The 18,165-nt window shown below is 34.2% G+C and overlaps 1 protein-coding gene across 2 annotated transcripts; it reads left to right on the top strand.

The window, feature by feature from the left end:
• Positions 1-1,358: 1,358 nt before the first annotated feature.
• On the top strand, positions 1,359-16,178 carry LOC114379579 (phospholipid-transporting ATPase 2). 2 transcript variants are annotated; one of them, XM_028338260.1, is made up of 25 exons: positions 1,359-1,531; positions 2,651-2,875; positions 3,386-3,599; positions 5,634-5,750; positions 5,901-5,993; positions 6,106-6,280; positions 6,376-6,542; positions 7,090-7,194; positions 7,445-7,542; positions 7,635-7,777; positions 8,659-8,755; positions 8,854-8,963; positions 9,048-9,212; positions 10,309-10,463; positions 10,541-10,621; positions 10,781-10,901; positions 12,090-12,196; positions 12,559-12,690; positions 12,978-13,131; positions 13,471-13,588; positions 13,892-14,065; positions 14,303-14,354; positions 14,590-14,717; positions 14,996-15,146; positions 15,527-16,178. In XM_028338260.1, the coding sequence occupies exons 2-25, from the start codon at positions 2,751-2,753 to the stop codon at positions 15,866-15,868; spliced, it is 3,324 nt and encodes a 1,107-aa protein (XP_028194061.1). In that variant the 5' UTR covers positions 1,359-1,531; positions 2,651-2,750; the 3' UTR covers positions 15,869-16,178. The 2 variants fall into 2 exon arrangements, with proteins under 2 accessions (XP_028194061.1, XP_028194062.1); XM_028338261.1 differs by lacking the exons at positions 1,359-1,531; positions 2,651-2,875; positions 3,386-3,599 and having other exon boundaries at positions 5,874-5,993.
• Positions 16,179-18,165: the final 1,987 nt, after the last annotated feature.

Here is an 18,165-nt window from a genome sequence, read left to right as displayed (position 1 = left end):
AGACACATCAATAACTTGCAAAACCAAAGTAGCCATGCGCAATATTACATGAGGAAAAAGGTAAGCCAAGATCAAGACACCAAAGAAAGCACAAATTATACAATCGCTGCCACATATGATATGGCAACTCCCCTGCAACCATTAGGCACTCCCCAATATGTTATTGTATCAGCACGTGAATTTATTTAGCCACATAAATATCTTATTGTTACATAACACCTGTGGAGTACGGACATGACCCCAAATAGTGGTGTTCTTATTTCCGACAAAGACATGCGTTGGACCGCACCGAACACGTGTTGGACATGCATTTGTCATGTCCATCTTTTTTTTTTTTACCTTAGACACAGTTCTAGACACGCGAAGCCTATAGACAGGAAATGGTTTTTGTTATTTTTTTTCAAAATCATATTTTTAAAATCTTAAAAGATAAAAGATTAGATTTTAAATTATAATAATAGATTAGATTTTTATTATTTCTTCTTCACGCTTCCTTTCCATGTTGTTTATGCTTCTTATTTTTTTAAAAAAATCTTAAAGATAAAACATTATATTTTAAATTATAATAATAGATTAGAATTCAGATTAAATCAAATTAGAATAACAACATTTCATCTTCACGTCATAGATTAGAATTCAGATTAAATTAAATTAGAATAACAACGCTTCATCTTCATGTCCTGTCACTCATTCATTCACATACGTCTTCTCTCGTTCATATTTATTCGTTACTAGTTTGAGTTTATTGTTGTCACCGTTCATTTAACTTAAGACCTTCGTAACTCTAACTTGATGTTTGTTGTGTTTGTGATTGTTGACCTCTGACTTACTGTTATGGTTCTAGTTGAGTGCATTATAACTTTGTAAGGTTTGCATCTTTGAAACCTTTTCTTTACTTTCCAATTTGTATGATTTTTTCTTCATCTTTTGTAGTTTCGTAAGAATTTTTAGTTTAATATTTTTTTCTTTTCTTTCTTATCTACTAATACATTTAATACTTTATGATTTTTAATTTTATATCCTATTTTGATAATAGTTTTTAAATATAACAGTTAACCATTATTGAACTGTGTCATTATTGATTTAAAATTTCGGGGATTACTCTTTTTTAATTTCCTTCCATTCAAGAACTAATATGACATCACTTCCAAATTCAAGAACTAATGTGACTGACTCATAAAGTAACCAACAAATGAGGAGTGCGAACAGGAATTCAGGAGGTGTGACTAGAAGGACCTTTGCTCCACCGCTCCAATCCAAACCACACCCAAAGGCCAAAGCACATTTCACTGTAATACAGCCCATTAGAAAATTTTGTAATCGGACCGTACGTATTTTTATACGAACCACTCGTATACTGTTTCGTATCGGTGCAGAACAGAAAGGAAAAAGAGGCCATTCGCAGGTTCGGTCTTATGATCATCACAGACCTCAGCTTTCTCTGTATCGTAAGCGAACGCATAGTTTAGGCTCTGCGATTTGGAAATCTGATTTCGATTGCACTCGATTTTCGTGGATTCATAGCTGATTGGTACTTCCTTCAAATTTTCATTGTTATATATTTTTAGGATGAGCAAAACAACTTCAATGTTGATTTCATTTCCATTCGTATAAGAAACTTGTGAGTTTTCCGATTAGGAATTAGTTGAGATTAGCACCGAAAAACTTTCATATCGTATTGCTAGTTGTAGATTCATAGCTGATTAATACTTCCTTCGAATTTCTTTAATATATGTGTAGGATGAGCAAAACTAGTTAATTGTTGATTTGATTTCGTTTGTATTAGGAAGTTTGAGTTTTCCTATTAGGAATTATTTGAAATTAGCACCGAAAAAGTTTGATATCGTTTAACTATAGTAACTATTCTTGTGGACCGAGTTAAAATTGGCGTTTTACGATCTTGCTGAGAGTTAGTCTAGCTGATCCCCGGGGTTAGTTTTGTTTTTGAATTGGTGAAATTAAGTTTTTTTTAGTTTCTGCTAGCATAATTTGTCGGCCTTGTAGGAATTTCTTCCTCAGCGTACAACAGTTGGCACCTTGAAAAAGAATCGATCTTAATTTTTATTTTGCTATAGTAATGGTGCAGATTTTTTTATGTGATGGCCCTTCGAGTGATTTGTTGATTTGTTTCCTCTGGAAAAAAAGATTAAATGTACTTTATATGATATGACATAGCATGCAATGGATTGATATGTGAAATTGTGATTGCTTTTCTTCTGCTATACTTTGGTGCTGTCTTTGTTTATTCACTGCGAGTCATTTCCCTGATCTTTAGTTTATTATAAGATTGTTCAACACCTTTTTCATGTTAAGTTGCCCTGTTGCTTTCAATGAATTTCGTCATTCAGTTGTCCTTGGGTATAATAATTAGATTAAGATAAAGGTATTATACTCAGCACATCTTGATTTGCATGCTGAATATTTATTATGATAGTATTTTTCATTTAGATATGTCAACAATAGCATGATATTTAAGATTTAATATGTTGATGTGGCCTGCATATTGAGATGCTCAATTTATTTTTGAGAATTATGGAAAATGTTTTTTTTAATTGATCTTATTATCTTTGTTTGGTGATATCCTTTCTTGGTTCTATTTCTTGTGATAGCAAGTTTTATGTGCAAATCGGATTTTTTTTCTCTCTTGCAGGATGTGACCGTTTGAGTTTTCTTCAGAATAATTCTATTTGAGCATGGCAATGAAGTTGTAGAAGATAATCTATACGCAAACAGATGCTCAGAATTCAACAATGAAGCGTTATGTCTACATTGATGATGATGAATCATCTCATGATATTTACTGTGATAATCGTATATCAAACAGAAAATATACTGTATTAAACTTTCTTCCAAAAAATTTATGGGAACAGTTCAGGTAATCTTTCTACTGATGCTGCTTATTATGAGCATTAATTTTTTTTTTAATTATGAGTGTCATGATATTTGATGGACATGCATGTGCAATTTGCACACCTTCAGGGTTCTCCAGTTTGATCTCCTCCCCTATCTTTGATATTGAACAAACTTTTGGCTGCAAGGATGGGAATTTCATTTTGTTGGATCTTTTGTGTGATTTCATAGTTTTTAGACTTGCATCAAATAAAGCATTAGTAAGGGAGAGTTCAGAAGATTATAGGATCATGCGATTAATGTGGAGGATCCAAACAGTCATAATTTTGCATTCATGTAACTCATTCTATATTCTAGGGATTCAGCCTTGTTCATTTTTCTTTTATTCTTCAAGCTTCCTTAAGTGTTATGAATGACCGAGGCACTTCTATTTTTATTAAACAAAATGAGTTTGTCCTGTGTGTTAAATTTTCATGTTCATTTTCTAATCGAACATAACTTTCGTTAATCCATCTGATTTTACCCCTTTTTTCAGCCGGTTCATGAATCAGTACTTTTTGCTGATAGCTTGCCTGCAGTTATGGCCTCTCATTACTCCAGTAAATCCTGTCAGTACATGGGGTCCTCTTATCTTTATTTTTGCTGTCTCTGCATCAAAAGAGGCGTGGGATGATTACAATAGATATCTTTCAGACAAGAAAGCAAATGAGAAGGAAGTCTGGGTTGTCAAGAAGGGCATCAAGAAACATGTATGAAGCATATTTAATTTTCTTGAATATATTTATATTGTGTTTTTAAGGAGTTGAGAACAGAATAACCAAACAGTAAAAAATGTAAGGAAGATTTTAACTTACAGTTTCCAGCCATTGATCATCATTTCAATAACTATACATCATTTTGACATTTATCGTTTACACAAGAGTATAATCTGTTGATCTTTTCAAGATATTGTTACTCTTTTATTTCAGTTGATGGTTTTAACTTAAATCAAAATCTTATACATAAGATAAGAGGTATCTGTTAGGGTTTTTTGAAATTTTGAAACATCAGGATATTGTTTATAGGTATATGTTTGTGTCTGTTAACACTTTAATTATGCATACTTGTGTATTTTCTCAAACTTTATGTTCTCCCAGTTCCTGCTTTGTTTTTGGTTTTGTTTTTCCATCCCCATTTTTGTTCAAAAAGGTCAAAGACTAGAGTGCATATTTGGTTGGTCCTTTCTATACATATACTGCACAATAGAACTTAACTTTTTGTTAAAATAGGAGAAATCAGAGGGATAGTTGAGTGAAATACGTGTGTCAGAGTACACAAAGAATGTGTGTTTATATAGGTTAATCACATTAATCACTCTTAAATAGAGGATAATTTCTTTCCTCTAAATCAAATATTATGTTCCTATAAACTGCAATTATTAATAGAATCAGAATGTTAATTCTGATTTTCAACACTTCTATTGTTTAAGAAATACATGGACTATAAAAAGGTTAGTGGTCTAACGTAGATATGGGATGCTTACCATTGTTTCTTCATTCTAATTCGTTGGGCCATAGGCAACAATGAATGACTGTATCTCTCACCCAACTACAGATGATTTGATCTCTAGCATGTATCTTTTAGTCAATGTATATACTTGTTGTCAATCCTGCCAAAAATATTATGTGATGTATGAGCACATTTGCACGCAACAATTTTGTTAGGAGTCCCACATTGAGTAGAGTAAACTACTTGATGTGGTATTAAGCCTTGAGGTTCTCCCACCTTATGTACTAGTCTTTTGGGTTGGGCTCTCCACTTTTGCTTAAGTCCTAACAATTGGTGCTTTCATTGAGAGTCGAGCCATGAAAAGGACTACCTATAGGCTAGATTAAGGTGCAAATCGAATATTGATAGTTGAGTGAAGCCGTCTAAGGGAAAAGGGCTACCACTGGGTCAGTGTTGATAGAGTGAAGGCTGCCATGGACGTCAGTCCTTAAAGGGGTGGCAATGTTAGGAGTCCCACATTGACTAGAATAAACTACTTGATGTGGTACTTAAGCCTTGAGGTTCTCCACCTAATGGACTAGTCTTTTTGGGTTGGGCTCTCCTCTTGTGCGTAAGTCCTACCAAATTTTTATTCACCTAGGAACCAATGGTCATGCTTATCCATAAGAGGAATACTCCTTAGACCACCTGCTTGAAGGATCAATTTATATGGAATTGTGATTCTTTTTTTTTTTTTTTGGAAGGCAGAAAATATATAGTATTATTAATAAGAACTACAGTACCAGGGGTACTGATGATAAGATTATACAAGGCAGCTGTGCTGCCAGCCTCCCAAAAAACATATGGAATTGTGATTCTAGTTAGGCATATGGCCAAAAACCTGTTTGTGCCATTTAAATAATTTAGGGTCTCTTTGTTTAAGCCTATTTAGATAAAAAAAAAAGTGCTTTATCACTTAAAAATTATGTCTAAAATTATGATAATTAGATAAGTTGGAAAAAAGGCAAAAACATAAAAGAAGTTGTTTTGCTACTTTTCTAAGAAGCTAAAAATAGTAGCTTCTGAAAATAAAATCTTTAGAAAAGGCTATATCATAAAAACACTTTTTTTTTTCCAAAGCTGAATAGACTTTGAACTTCTACTTCTTTTCTCACATACAACTTGGTCAGCATTATGTGTTGTAAGTAGGAATAGTTACCTAAGCTTTATCATTTAAAATTATATGGTGTGTTCTTTTATATCTGTAAATCTAATGATTTTTTCTGGTGGGGGTGATTGCCTTGGTGATATTGCAGATCCAAGCCCAGGATGTTCATGTAGGTAACATAGTATGGCTACGTGAAAATGATGAAGTGCCTTGTGACCTTGTTTTGATTGGCACCTCTGATCCTCAAGGAGTTTGCTATATAGAGGTAATTATGTTGTGAAACATGCTAAAACTGGTCTTCTCTCTCTGCAGCATTGCAGGGAAATTGGAATGTCTATACTATTCTTCTCTTTCTCTCTCATTGACATTTCATTATATACATTTTAAGGACCTTATGATATGACATGTTATTCAGACAGCTGCGCTGGATGGTGAAACTGATCTAAAGACACGGGTCATACCTTCTGCTTGCATGGGAATCGATGTTGATCTATTGCACAAAATTAAGGCAAGATCTTTTCTAAAGTATCTATGCTTGGTAGAAATTTAGAAGTTTATTAAGAGTAATTATATAGGACAACTACTTAATTACTCTATTCTGTGATTTTGTGTGTCTCTAGGGTGTAATTGAGTGTCCCTATCCAGATAAAGACATCAGGAGATTTGATGCAAACATGCGGCTGTTTCCCCCATTTATTGATAATGATATATGCCCTTTAACCATTAAAAACACCATTCTTCAGTCATGTTACTTGAGAAACACTGAGTGGGCATGTGGAGTGGCTGTGTATACAGGCAAGCCCATGTATATGATGTATTAAATTCTTGGAACTGTGTATACTTTTTTAGCAACAGTTAAATTGTACCTGGCATGTGATGTAATTCTTCAGGCAATGAAACCAAAATGGGCATGTGTAGAGGTATACCAGAACCAAAGCTCACTGCTATGGATGCTATGATTGACAAGTTGACTGGTGCTATATTTATATTCCAAATTGTTGTTGTTCTGGTTCTTGGGATAGCGGGTAATGTTTGGAAGGATACAGAAGCTAAGAAGGTATGTGACAGTTTCTGAGTATAAGTTTCATATGCACTGATTGTATAAAATTTTATTTTATACCTATCAGGATATGTTTACTCGTCATTATTATTTTTGTTTTTCTATAATGTCCTTTCATTTTCTTGTGTTTCCATGGAAGGAGGATGCACCCTTTGCAGTTTTGATTTTGTTTCTGCCAAGAGCAGGCTGACTTGGCTTGTTGCTTCCTTTGGGCTTCATGTGGACTATTTACTTTTGTACTCTTAATAATAAGCAGACCTTTCATTTATTTTAGGATATAATACTCATGATCCTTTAGTCCCAATTTCAATGGATGCTCAAGCATGCTGTTTTTTTCTTCTTCTTTGGATGGCCACTAGTGTTGTAATTTCTTTTGTGTCATCTTGCTATTTTATCATTTAAGATTTTTTTTCTCAAACTTCTTTTAGACTTTTGCCTTGTTTTGATGCCTTATCTTTTATCATTCTATTGAAGTTTCCATGTTTTGTGATGTGATCTTCAAGATGCATGTAGGTAGATCCTCATGTTTGTTTGTTTTTCACAGCTATGGTATGTTCTTTACCCTCATGAAGGTCCCTGGTATGAACTGTTGGTCATCCCTTTGCGATTCGAGCTTCTTTGTTCCATCATGATACCCATTTCAATTAAGGTGAGCCAGTGTTAAAGGTTTGGCATTATATACATTATATGATACAACATGCTTGTCATTTAATTAACAGTTATAGCATAGAAAGCAGAGTGTTAGTCCTCTGAGAAGAACATTTATGAACTTAAGAACTAAATGAAAATATATCAGTAGAAGTTTATGATTTTGGACTGATAATCATATGTAAATATTTTGGGGGTGACCATTTCTAAAGTTGATACAGCATTATAGCCAACTGTTCCATCTCTGGCAGGTTTCGCTGGATTTGGTGAAGAGCTTGTATGCAAAATTTATTGACTGGGACCATCAAATGATTGACCTAGAGACTAGTATTCCATCCCATGCAACGAAGTGAGTGACCGAAGGATCCTGATTAATAACTACTTTGAGGAACTCGTACATCTGCACACTTTTTTTTTAATGAAGTTTGTTATATTTGACAGTACAGCGATAAGTGAGGACCTGGGACAAGTTGAGTACATTTTGACTGACAAAACAGGCACCCTCACAGAGAATAAGATGATATTTAGAAGATGTTGTATTAGTGGCAATTTCTATGGAAATGAGAATGGAGATGCATTGAAAGGTCTGATTGGTTGGGGGAACTCTTTCTTGTTGCCTTGTTAACATGTAAATTTACAACCTTGCATCTAGATATCAATTTTCTGAGTTGATATATTGAAAATTTCCTGAATAAGTTGGCTTCTTGTGTTGAGTGTGTATTGTATCTTAGGCATGACTCACACCATCGATCTTGTGAACTCGATGATCTGAGAAATCTAAACTGAATTATGATGTTGCGATATGCCAAAAACAGGATTATATATTTTGCTTCCTTCAACAATACTGACGGGCGCAGTTACATAATAAATTGAAATTAAAAAGAATATGTATACAATCAAGCAGCTGCAAAGGCAGTTGACACTTATTTCATTCTAGCATAACAAAATTGTTTTTGATGGGTTTTCTGAAAATCCTTAATCAAGGCAGCCAACTGTCATACTTAAGGTATTCAGAACTCCAGCAGTAAAAGCTCCAATGGTTTCCTTGATTCACTTAGTTTTAGAAATCTTAATTTTCTTTTTTAAGACATGTATGGTTATTTGTTTGAAATAGAAGACTGAGTTTCTCAGCTAATAGGTATTAATAACATTTGACATGAAAATGATGGAACATTGCTTTTCATTGGACAATACCTGTGGTACATAATGTAAATGTATGGGAGAAAGTGTAAATTTTGAAGATTGTCTGAATTAGTACATCAAAAACTTGAAATGATTCATATTAGTTATGAACACGAGGGAATTCACTTTTATTCCTTATTTTCTCCCTTTTACTGTTTATGCATACACTCACCTGACTTTTTTCTTTAATCACACTGATTGTTTTGTGAAGATATATTTTCTTCTGTAATTGTTTTAGATTGCAAGTTGAAGCACCTGTATAATTACATCTTGTGATGTGCAGATGTAGAGCTTCTCAATGCTGTTTCCAGTGGTTCTTCTGACGTTGTACGATTTCTTACAGTTATGGCAATATGTAATACCGTCATACCTACACAAAGGTGATTCTGCCTTTATCCTTGCTAGGACACTGGATATGAAAATTGTTAAGACTAACATATTTCTTAGTATAATTGTTTTCTTGTACTGTCATACTTAGCAAAACTGGAGATATCTTGTATAAGGCACAGTCTCAGGATGAGGATGCCCTTGTCCATGCTGCTTCTCGATTGCATATGGTTTACTTTAATAAGAGTGGAAATATTCTTGGTACCATGCTTGCTGTTACTTTTGAAAGCATAATTGACTAATTGGTTACTTGAGTTCATATAATATTTTTCTTTAATATTTCAGAAGTCAAGTTCAGCACTTCAATACTTCAGTATGAAGTCCTGGAAACCTTAGAGTTTACCTCTGATAGGAAAAGAATGTCAGTAGTGTTAAAAGATTGCCAAAATGGAAAGATCCTTCTCTTGTCAAAAGGAGCAGATGAGGCTATTCTTCCATATGCCCGTGCTGGTAAGATTATTTATGTTTCCTGTTCATTTGTATTTTAGGATGTTAAAAAAATATTTATATAGGGATTTTCTTTCAATTCATGTTGTTCATTTCATGACCGCTTGCACCTTATCTTCCTGATTCCTTGTACTTCTCTTTTCTTCTCTTCAGTTTTGTTTTTTTTTGTTATAATCCTTGAAAATATTGGTGCTAAAATGATGTCCATTCTTTTAGTGTTTTTTTCTTCCTTTTTTAACTGTCCCGTTCTTTTACTCAGACCTATTAACTAACCTTTCAAATTTGATCCAACCAGAATTGATCTACAAGCCCTCGAGCCAAAGACACCCCTCTTGGCTCTCAGTAACTGTACTCTCAAAACATAGTCCTCACTTATTCTTTCCCCCCAATATATCAGATACTATCTCCTTTTCTGTTTCTATAACTAAACTAACTCCTGCCTTCCCCAATAGTAATTCCCATAAGGTGGTGCTAGCCTTTAGGCACTTGGGCCTTGGCCCTCCTAGTGTAGAGTCTGTAGACCTTAAGTGGTTTCTCAATCGTAATCTATCCTAGAACCATAGGAAACGGACATCAATCTCATGAAACTTTTGCTCTTTAATTGAGTTGAATGACATTGCATGATCTATGTAGCCGACCTCACCTAGTGGGATAAGGCTTTGTTGTTGTTGCTGTTTTGTGTGTGTGTAGGGAGTGTATCAAGTGGGAAGTGTCCTCACTTGTTATCATGAGAATGACAAATCTGAAATCTTACGCATACAAACATACATGGATCATGGATGGCAAAAATTGATTTTATTCAATTTTAATCTTGACCATTCATATATAGTTATATGGTTAAGATTTATTGTTCTCATTCAAATAAACACACACACATAATGCTAACCAATATTTAGGTTGGATTATGTTATTGGGTTTTATCATAAAACATTGCTTTGATGAAGTGTGTCCTCTTCAAAGTGATTAGGTTAGTTTGTCTGGTAAAAGGGACAAAACTTAACTGAACCAACTGAAGCACTACCCAGAATTTAAATACTCCCATGCCTGCATTTGTTGAACAGTTATTTAGTTGTATGTTTGACACCATTGCTTACTGCAGGGCAGCAGACCCGACATTTCATTGAAGCTGTGGAGCAATATGCTCACTTGGGATTACGTACATTATGTTTGGCTTGGCGTGAGTTAAAGAGAGATGAATATCGAGAATGGTCTTTGATGTTTAAAGAGGCCAGTAGCACTTTGGTTGATAGGGAGGTAAAGGGCACTCTTATTGCCAATTTTATGTACTTTAACTCAAAAGCTCTCTTTCTCAGTTTATTTATCTTTGACAGTGGAGAGTAGCTGAGGTCTGTCAACGAGTAGAACATGACTTGGAAATTCTTGGTGTAACAGCAATAGAGGATCGTTTACAGGTGAATATTAGCCGTACTTGCAGATAGCAGTCTAACATATAGATATCCCTGTAATTTTACTGAATCGCTGTCTACTTTAGATAGAAGGGAAAAATTAAAGAAATAATTTTGCTTGTGATTTTATATGATGATCATTATCATTTTTTTTATACCTTTTAGGATGGAGTGCCTGAAACGATAGAAACACTAAGAAAAGCTGGAATAAATTTTTGGATGCTAACTGGAGACAAGCAGAATACTGCAATACAAATTGCTCTGTCGTGTAATTTTATTTCACCAGGTGATTCAGATTTTAGACATGTAGAATATTGTAGTTTTCTTCTATGCTGTGTAAATAGTACAATTATTGAATGTGTTCATAATCAAGCAGCATTAGAGTCTCAAAATGATCCATAGTCTTCCATTCTCTATGCTTATGTAGAAAGAGTTAAACTTATGTCTTTGTTTATCCCATGTTTTTCTTCTGTAAATCTCCTATTTATTTGGTGAATAAGTGTATATGTGGTTAAAACTTCCCCAACTGCACATAAGGAGAACACCAGATGGTTGCTCTCAAGTCTCCACTGTACTGCTAGCAGGGGTGGAGCTAAATTGTCCTAGTTGGGGTAGCCAAAGAGAAGTAATGCCATTGAAGGGATTAAGTTAAAAGATATCAACACACACACAACATGAGTTTTGGCAATGCAATGTGGTACGAATCATCCTTTCCACAAAAGTAAATCTTTGCCTGCTAGGCAATAAGATGGCTACTTACAAATTCTGTCTTGGTAGGACATGCATTTTTGCTACTGTTAAATTGAAGTAGTTCACCGTAGGATTACCAGTATCCTTTTTGTAGTGACAAATCTTGTATGTATACGTGTGTATAACTATATGTATGTATGTCATGGAGAATTTCTTTTGGTTGGGGCTGCCCCCTACAAACATGTAACTTTGCCCCGACTGATGTGTTTCTCTCCATTGTTTACCCTGTCTATTTTCACCCATAGGATATGTGCTTTCTACTTCTTGTTGGCAATTCTTATATGTTTTATTTTTTGGAGGGATAATTTTAATGTTAAAAATGGGCAAATACAAAATTTTGAGGCTTTTCTTATTTTTTGGTTTCAAATGTCAGTAAAAAAAATTCCGGTGAGATTTAGAAATTTTGAAGAATCGATTATTATGCTGCATTAAATATTATAAAACATTTTTTTTGAGTCCTATCCAGGATGCTTTGAAATGTGCAGCATCTGGTTCACAGCTTGGGCTACCGACATAAATAGGACTACTTTTTGAACTTTGACCTAACTTTCTGTTGTGCATATAATCCTGTTTTCGAATAGCTTGGATATGTGTGTGTTCACAACTTGCTTTAAATTTTATTGTTTGATTAGTGTTATGCATCCTTCGTTGGAAGGTTTTTAATTTGTTATGGAAATACTGGAGAGCCTTTATTCTTACAATTCCCTCCATCCAAAACTAATAGAACCAAAGGGACAGCTTCTATCAATTGATGGCAAAACAGAGGAGGAGGTTTGTAGGAGTTTAGAGAGAGTGCTCCGTACTATGCGGATAACTACCTCAGAACCCAAGGTACTGCTTATAAATTTCTGTATCATTTTAGAATCCACTGATTTTGTTTATCTTGAACATTCTGGATTTTGCATTTCATGGTTTCAATTTTGGTACTCATTTATCTATATATAAATATTTATCTTTGCTGATAAAAAAAATGGTTTCAATTTTGGATATCTTATTATTTGCTCTTGTACCTTTTTTCCCTTTCTCTTTAATAAATTTCTTTTCATATCTAAAATAAAATAAAATCTAGTGATAGGCCTCTTGTACAGACATATTGGGTGTTTTGACTAGGACATTCTTTTAGCAAACATGTATTGAGATCAAGATAATTTGAAAGGTTTTGAAGTTCATCTGATCATTCTTCTCTCAAACAGGATGTGGCTTTTGTTGTTGATGGCTGGGCACTTGAGATTGCACTTACCCACTATCGTAAAGCTTTCACTGAGCTGGCAGTTTTGTCAAGGACTGCTATATGTTGTCGTGTGACACCATCACAAAAAGCACAGGTATATTTTTTACCATTTTATCTGCATACAGTGACATGTTGCCTTTTGTTGTTTTATGAAGCTATGCTTTACATTCCTTTAATTTTTAGTTGTCATCTTTGTTATATACTAGGCTTGTGCTATCTTAGTTTCTTTTAATTAACTTATTGCAAGAAGAAGGGGGTGATAAGACCAACATCTTGTGTTTTTCTGTAACGGGAACATAATATTGCTGTTTGTATTATTCTGCTCTAATTTATCAGAAAATAATAGCACTGATTTGTCCTGTATACCTTTACTTATTGCAGCTTGTACAGATCTTAAAATCATGTGATTATAGAACATTGGCTATTGGTGATGGTGGGAATGATGTAAGGATGATACAGCAAGCTGATATTGGTGTGGGCATCAGTGGCAGGGAAGGATTACAGGCAGCAAGAGCAGCTGATTATAGTATTGGAAGTAAGCCTTTTTATGCCCTTTGCAGGTGCAATCATGATGTGTATGCGAGTTCTTTTACACTGTTCCCTAAGTACCTTCTGTTTCTCCCATTTGAATTTGTCAGATATTTCTCATATATAGTTCAATTTCTGATGCTATTCTATATCTAAACCTTTATCAATAACTTTTCCTTGTTATTTCTTAGCAACCATAATTTGTTTAAACTCTCTTCTGAAAGTTAAATCTTTTTCAGTGGTTGGAATTATATAAGGCAGATTGGTGTTTCTCATTGTTTCATTAGTTGCTTATGACTGCAAGATTTCATCTCTCTGATGTTATGATTGTTCTGTTAATTTTCAGAGTTTAGATTCCTGAAGAGATTAATTCTGGTCCATGGCCGCTACTCCTACAACCGTACAGCATTTCTTTCTCAATATTCATTCTATAAGTCCCTACTGATATGCTTCATCCAAATCTTGTGAGTTTCATTGAACAATGGCTTTCTCTTTACCTGATAAGCAGCAAATTATTTTGAAAATAGATGCCCCTGCCAGAAAGGATTGGGTAGCTGTTGATAAAAAAAAATAAAATTACACAAAAACACCCACAGGTAGCCCAGAATAGAAAAAAGAAGGAAAAAAATGTCTGTTGCTTTTCCTTTCTCTTTATTCTTCTGTGGTTATTGTTAATGATTATGAATGTTCTAATGCTAGATGGGCATCCAATTTCTTTATATAGATCTATTCTAAATTTTTCAAGGTACTGATGATTGCATTTTCAGTTTTTCATTTATTTCAGGTGTCTCTGGAACTAGCCTCTTCAATTCTGTTAGCTTGATGGCTTATAATGTTTTCTATACTAGTGTTCCTGTTCTAGTTAGTGTGCTTGACAAAGATCTTAGTGAGGAAACTGTGATGCAGCATCCTCAAATTTTATTTTACTGCCAAGCAGGAAGGTTTGTAATTATGCTGCTATTAGCCTTGCTGTTTAAATGCCATAAAGTCTTCTTGTTTTTTTGTAATTGGCAGTTCAGTGCAAGTGAACAATTTTTTTTGTCATAGCAGGACAATAAAGAAGTTCATTTCAACTGAATAACCTTTCATTAAACCAAAAAAGGAAAAAAAATGTTTAACTTTGCACTGAATAGCCACTTCATTGGCAAGCAGTAAATTAACTACAAATATTGAAACAGGCTTCTAAATCCTAGTACATTTGCTGGATGGTTTGGGCGATCTCTCTTCCATGTAAGTGTTGTTTGTTAGTGTAGTTTTGGCATTTATATTGATATTAAACAATTATTTATAAATTACTGAGATGATGAGTTCATAGGAAGCTTATCATCATGAATAATGATTGACTTGTTCCTCCAGAAAAAATAAACATCTTAGTTATTTGGTGTAAATCAATTATTTAGTTCCATTCCATGAACTTTTTATATTTGCCTGTTAATTTCTCATTGGTATTGATTGCAATTTGCAGGCAATAGTTGTATTTGTGATAAGCATACATGCCTACGCTTTTGATAAAAGTGAAATGGAGGAGGTTTCAATGGTTGCACTTTCCGGGTGTATATGGTTGCAGGCTTTTGTAGTAACAATGGAGACCAAGTAAGCTCTAATATTAGTAGCAATTGATGCAACTTCTACTTCGACTTTTAGTTATATATTTAAAGAACTACCTGGTGTATACTGTTTCCATTTTTAATAAAAAAGAGTTTTTATTTATTTATTTGGGGGGGCAGTATTTCTTTTTTTGCTTGGTTGCAATTGTTATTTGGTTGGCTTGGAAAATGGGAAAAGAATCATTTTAGTTTGAAAGCATTTGCATCAACCTGCTGGGGAAGTTTCTCTGGTTTGATTACCTGACTCATTTTTTTTGCCTACAGTTCCTTTACTATATTGCAACATATGGCTATATGGGGTAATTTGGCTGCCTTTTATGTCATCAACTGGATCTTCAGCACGCTTCCTTCATCAGGGATGTATACAATTATGTTTCGGTTGTGTCGACAACCGTCATATTGGATAGCAATTTTTGTAAGTAGCCTTTTAACTTTTGCATCTGATGAAGTTCTTCATTATCAATTTCCTCTCACTTTCTACTTTCATCAGGGGTGCATCCAAGATTTTGTTGTTTTTTATTTTTGTAAATTCTTTAAAATTGGGAATAACATTAAAATAAAAATATGTTTTTGTAATTTCCAGTAAAACAACTGAAATATAAACAAATCAAACACACCCCTGTTATTTCCTTATTTTCCTTTCTATGTTTGATCATGAATTTCACACATTTGCTGTTTGTAAAAAAAAATGAGGCTCACACATTCTACAGGAAACCTTGTACTCAATTTATATACATTTTCTTTTTGCTAAAAATACGTTGACTATGCTTTGATGGAAACTATTATTCCGTACAGCTCATGGTTGCAGCGGGGATGGGTCCAATTCTAGCCATCAAGTACTTCCGATATACATATAGACCGAGCAAAATCAATACACTTCAGCAAGCTGAACGTCTGGGTGGGCCTATTTTGTCTCTTGGCACCATTGAGCCTCAGCCGAGATCTATAGAGAAAGATGTTTCTACCTTGTCAATAACACAACCCAAAAACAGAAATCCTGTGTATGAACCTCTGTTATCAGATTCTCCAAATGCCTCCAGAAGATCTTTTGGAGCAGGAACACCATTTGATTTTTTCCAGTCACAATCAAGATTATCAGTGTCGTCTAGCTACACACGAAATTGCAAGGACAACTGAGATTAAGGAGCAATTGGAAGAGCTCCAGATGCCGCATCTTAGTTGTATATCCCGTTTTATCAAAACTAACAAAGTACAATGTTAATTCCGTGTATACTAATGTTATTTAAAGTGCCATTAGATAACTGGTTATACAAAAAGGCAATAGGAAATGAATTTTCACGATTTTATGTAGATTATCTGATTAACTTGATATTATTTTTGTTTTCCAACTTCTGGTAGGAGACATTTGATTTTTTTCCCCTTTGCAACACCTTCACCTTATAATGTTCTCCACTTAGGGTTATATTGCATTTATTGAAGAGTAATATATCTTATGGCCATTCAAGAAAAAACTGGGCAGGTGAAGGAAAGCCATTTTTTTTGTAGTTTTCTTCCATGGAAGCATCTGGAAAATGATAATTCGTGCAGAGATGTCAACATACCAATCTGCAGATGGCAGAAGCATACAAGTTTGGTGACCATTTTAATGCTGCCCAAGGGGAAAACTTAACCCGCAAGGTGTATGTCCCCCCACCAAACTGTCGTCAGAACTCTGCTGCAAATTTTATGGCAAGGTAGCGTTGATAATAGAGTAAATAATTCTGAAATTGCAATTATGAGTTATTTTAGATTTTTAGTCCTTGAAATTGTGGATTAAATTAACAACGATTGTTAAATTTAATTAAATAGATTTTTTAATGCCAGAAATTAAATTGACTGGTGTTATCATTGGGAACTAAATTGTTTGACAATTATGGAAGTTAGGGGTTAATTTTTTTATCATATTAAAAACCAAATTGATTGATGTTATAGTTTTAAGGATTAATTTGATTAGACGTGTTATTCTAATAAATCAAACTGCATGCCATGGCGAGAATGGAGAATCTGTCAGTAACAATGCAGGCATTTTGCATGCAGTAATAGATCTGCATAAAATTGGCCTATCACCTAAAGCACACCCATTCACATTGTGCCACAGTTCTATCCACTCATTCACGGGGTGAACAACATCACAAACACAACTAAGTATATAAGAGATTGCCACACCTTACAATGGCAGAGGCAGGTAGTCTTTAAACCTTACAATGGTTCGTTTTAGCATGGGTTGCTTTCCTATTACCACACCATTCGGTTCGTTTTACCACACCATTCACCACCTAACCCAAGCTCACAAACCAGCAAATCCCGCCATAAGAGTTATTCCAAACACAACTTTATTATGGGTCATTCCCCACTGCCCAAGCTGTCGAGCTGTCTTTGGGATAAGTCTGCATGATTGCATCCTAAGACGCTATCAACAAATGCTACCTTGTCCAACTTTGCTCTACGAAATAATGTCCTTTTTTAAGGAAGAATAGCGAGTTAACACCGCGTACAATGTACTTTTTTAGCGAGGGATAGCGAGTTAACAACGCGTACCTGCATTAATTGCCTTATGCATTTTGGATCTATAAATTAAACTCATGAAATTAAATTTCATAAGTGGCGTTGTAGGTCCCTCTACTGACCTAAGTTACCGGCTTCAGTCGACTCATCTCATCTGATCATCTCCTATTTTAGGGGGACTTACTTCAGTAGCACAAGCATTTTACTTTTAACTTTTTTTGTCTGCGTCTTTGTCATTATTTTACTTTGAATTAACTCAAGTATTAAAGGGTTTTTAAAGTACCTCTACCATTTCCAACAGCAGGACCACCATGGTTGATCAATCATCAATGTAGAGTTTTCTAGTGTCAAAAAGTAATCCCAGACCACCCCCTTAAATACAGGCATGAATAATAACAATCTTCAAAATATTTTGCAATATATTGCCTTTTTTATCCCTTTTACAATTTTATATTTGAATTAAACTTGAAATGATCTATATTTTAATGTGAAACTTGAATTGGTTTGCCGTTCTTGATTTATTCATCTTGATTTACACACCTCTTTGAAGATGAAATCTGTGGTGCAAAAATTAATCCAATAAAACCTCTTCTTTAAAAGCAAACTTTCCACGCAAACAATAATTAAACGAAATGGTCCATTAGTCATTAAAAAAATGATGTTGGACTTAAACAATTATTAAAGCTCAATTAGATCTTCCATGTCAATAAGGGAACCAATACATCTTAGGTAGCTACAAATGATCTTACGCAAGATCGCCTCCGCTGCATGATCACGTCAAATCATCAGATAATCTTGGAACACGTATTATCTTCTAATGGCAAAGAACCTATTAGACCAAACCCTTAAAAAAATGTCAAATCTGTTAGAGAAGTTTTATTTTTATTTTTTTTTATACTTTTTCTATAATTAAAAGTGAAATAAAAAAA

Source organism: Glycine soja, chromosome 12 (genome assembly GCF_004193775.1).
Source record: "Glycine soja cultivar W05 chromosome 12, ASM419377v2, whole genome shotgun sequence".
Classification (NCBI taxonomy): Eukaryota; Viridiplantae; Streptophyta; class Magnoliopsida; order Fabales; family Fabaceae; genus Glycine; species Glycine soja.
Note: the sequence above shows the minus strand (reverse complement) of the source record. Positions and strands in the feature narration are given on the sequence as shown.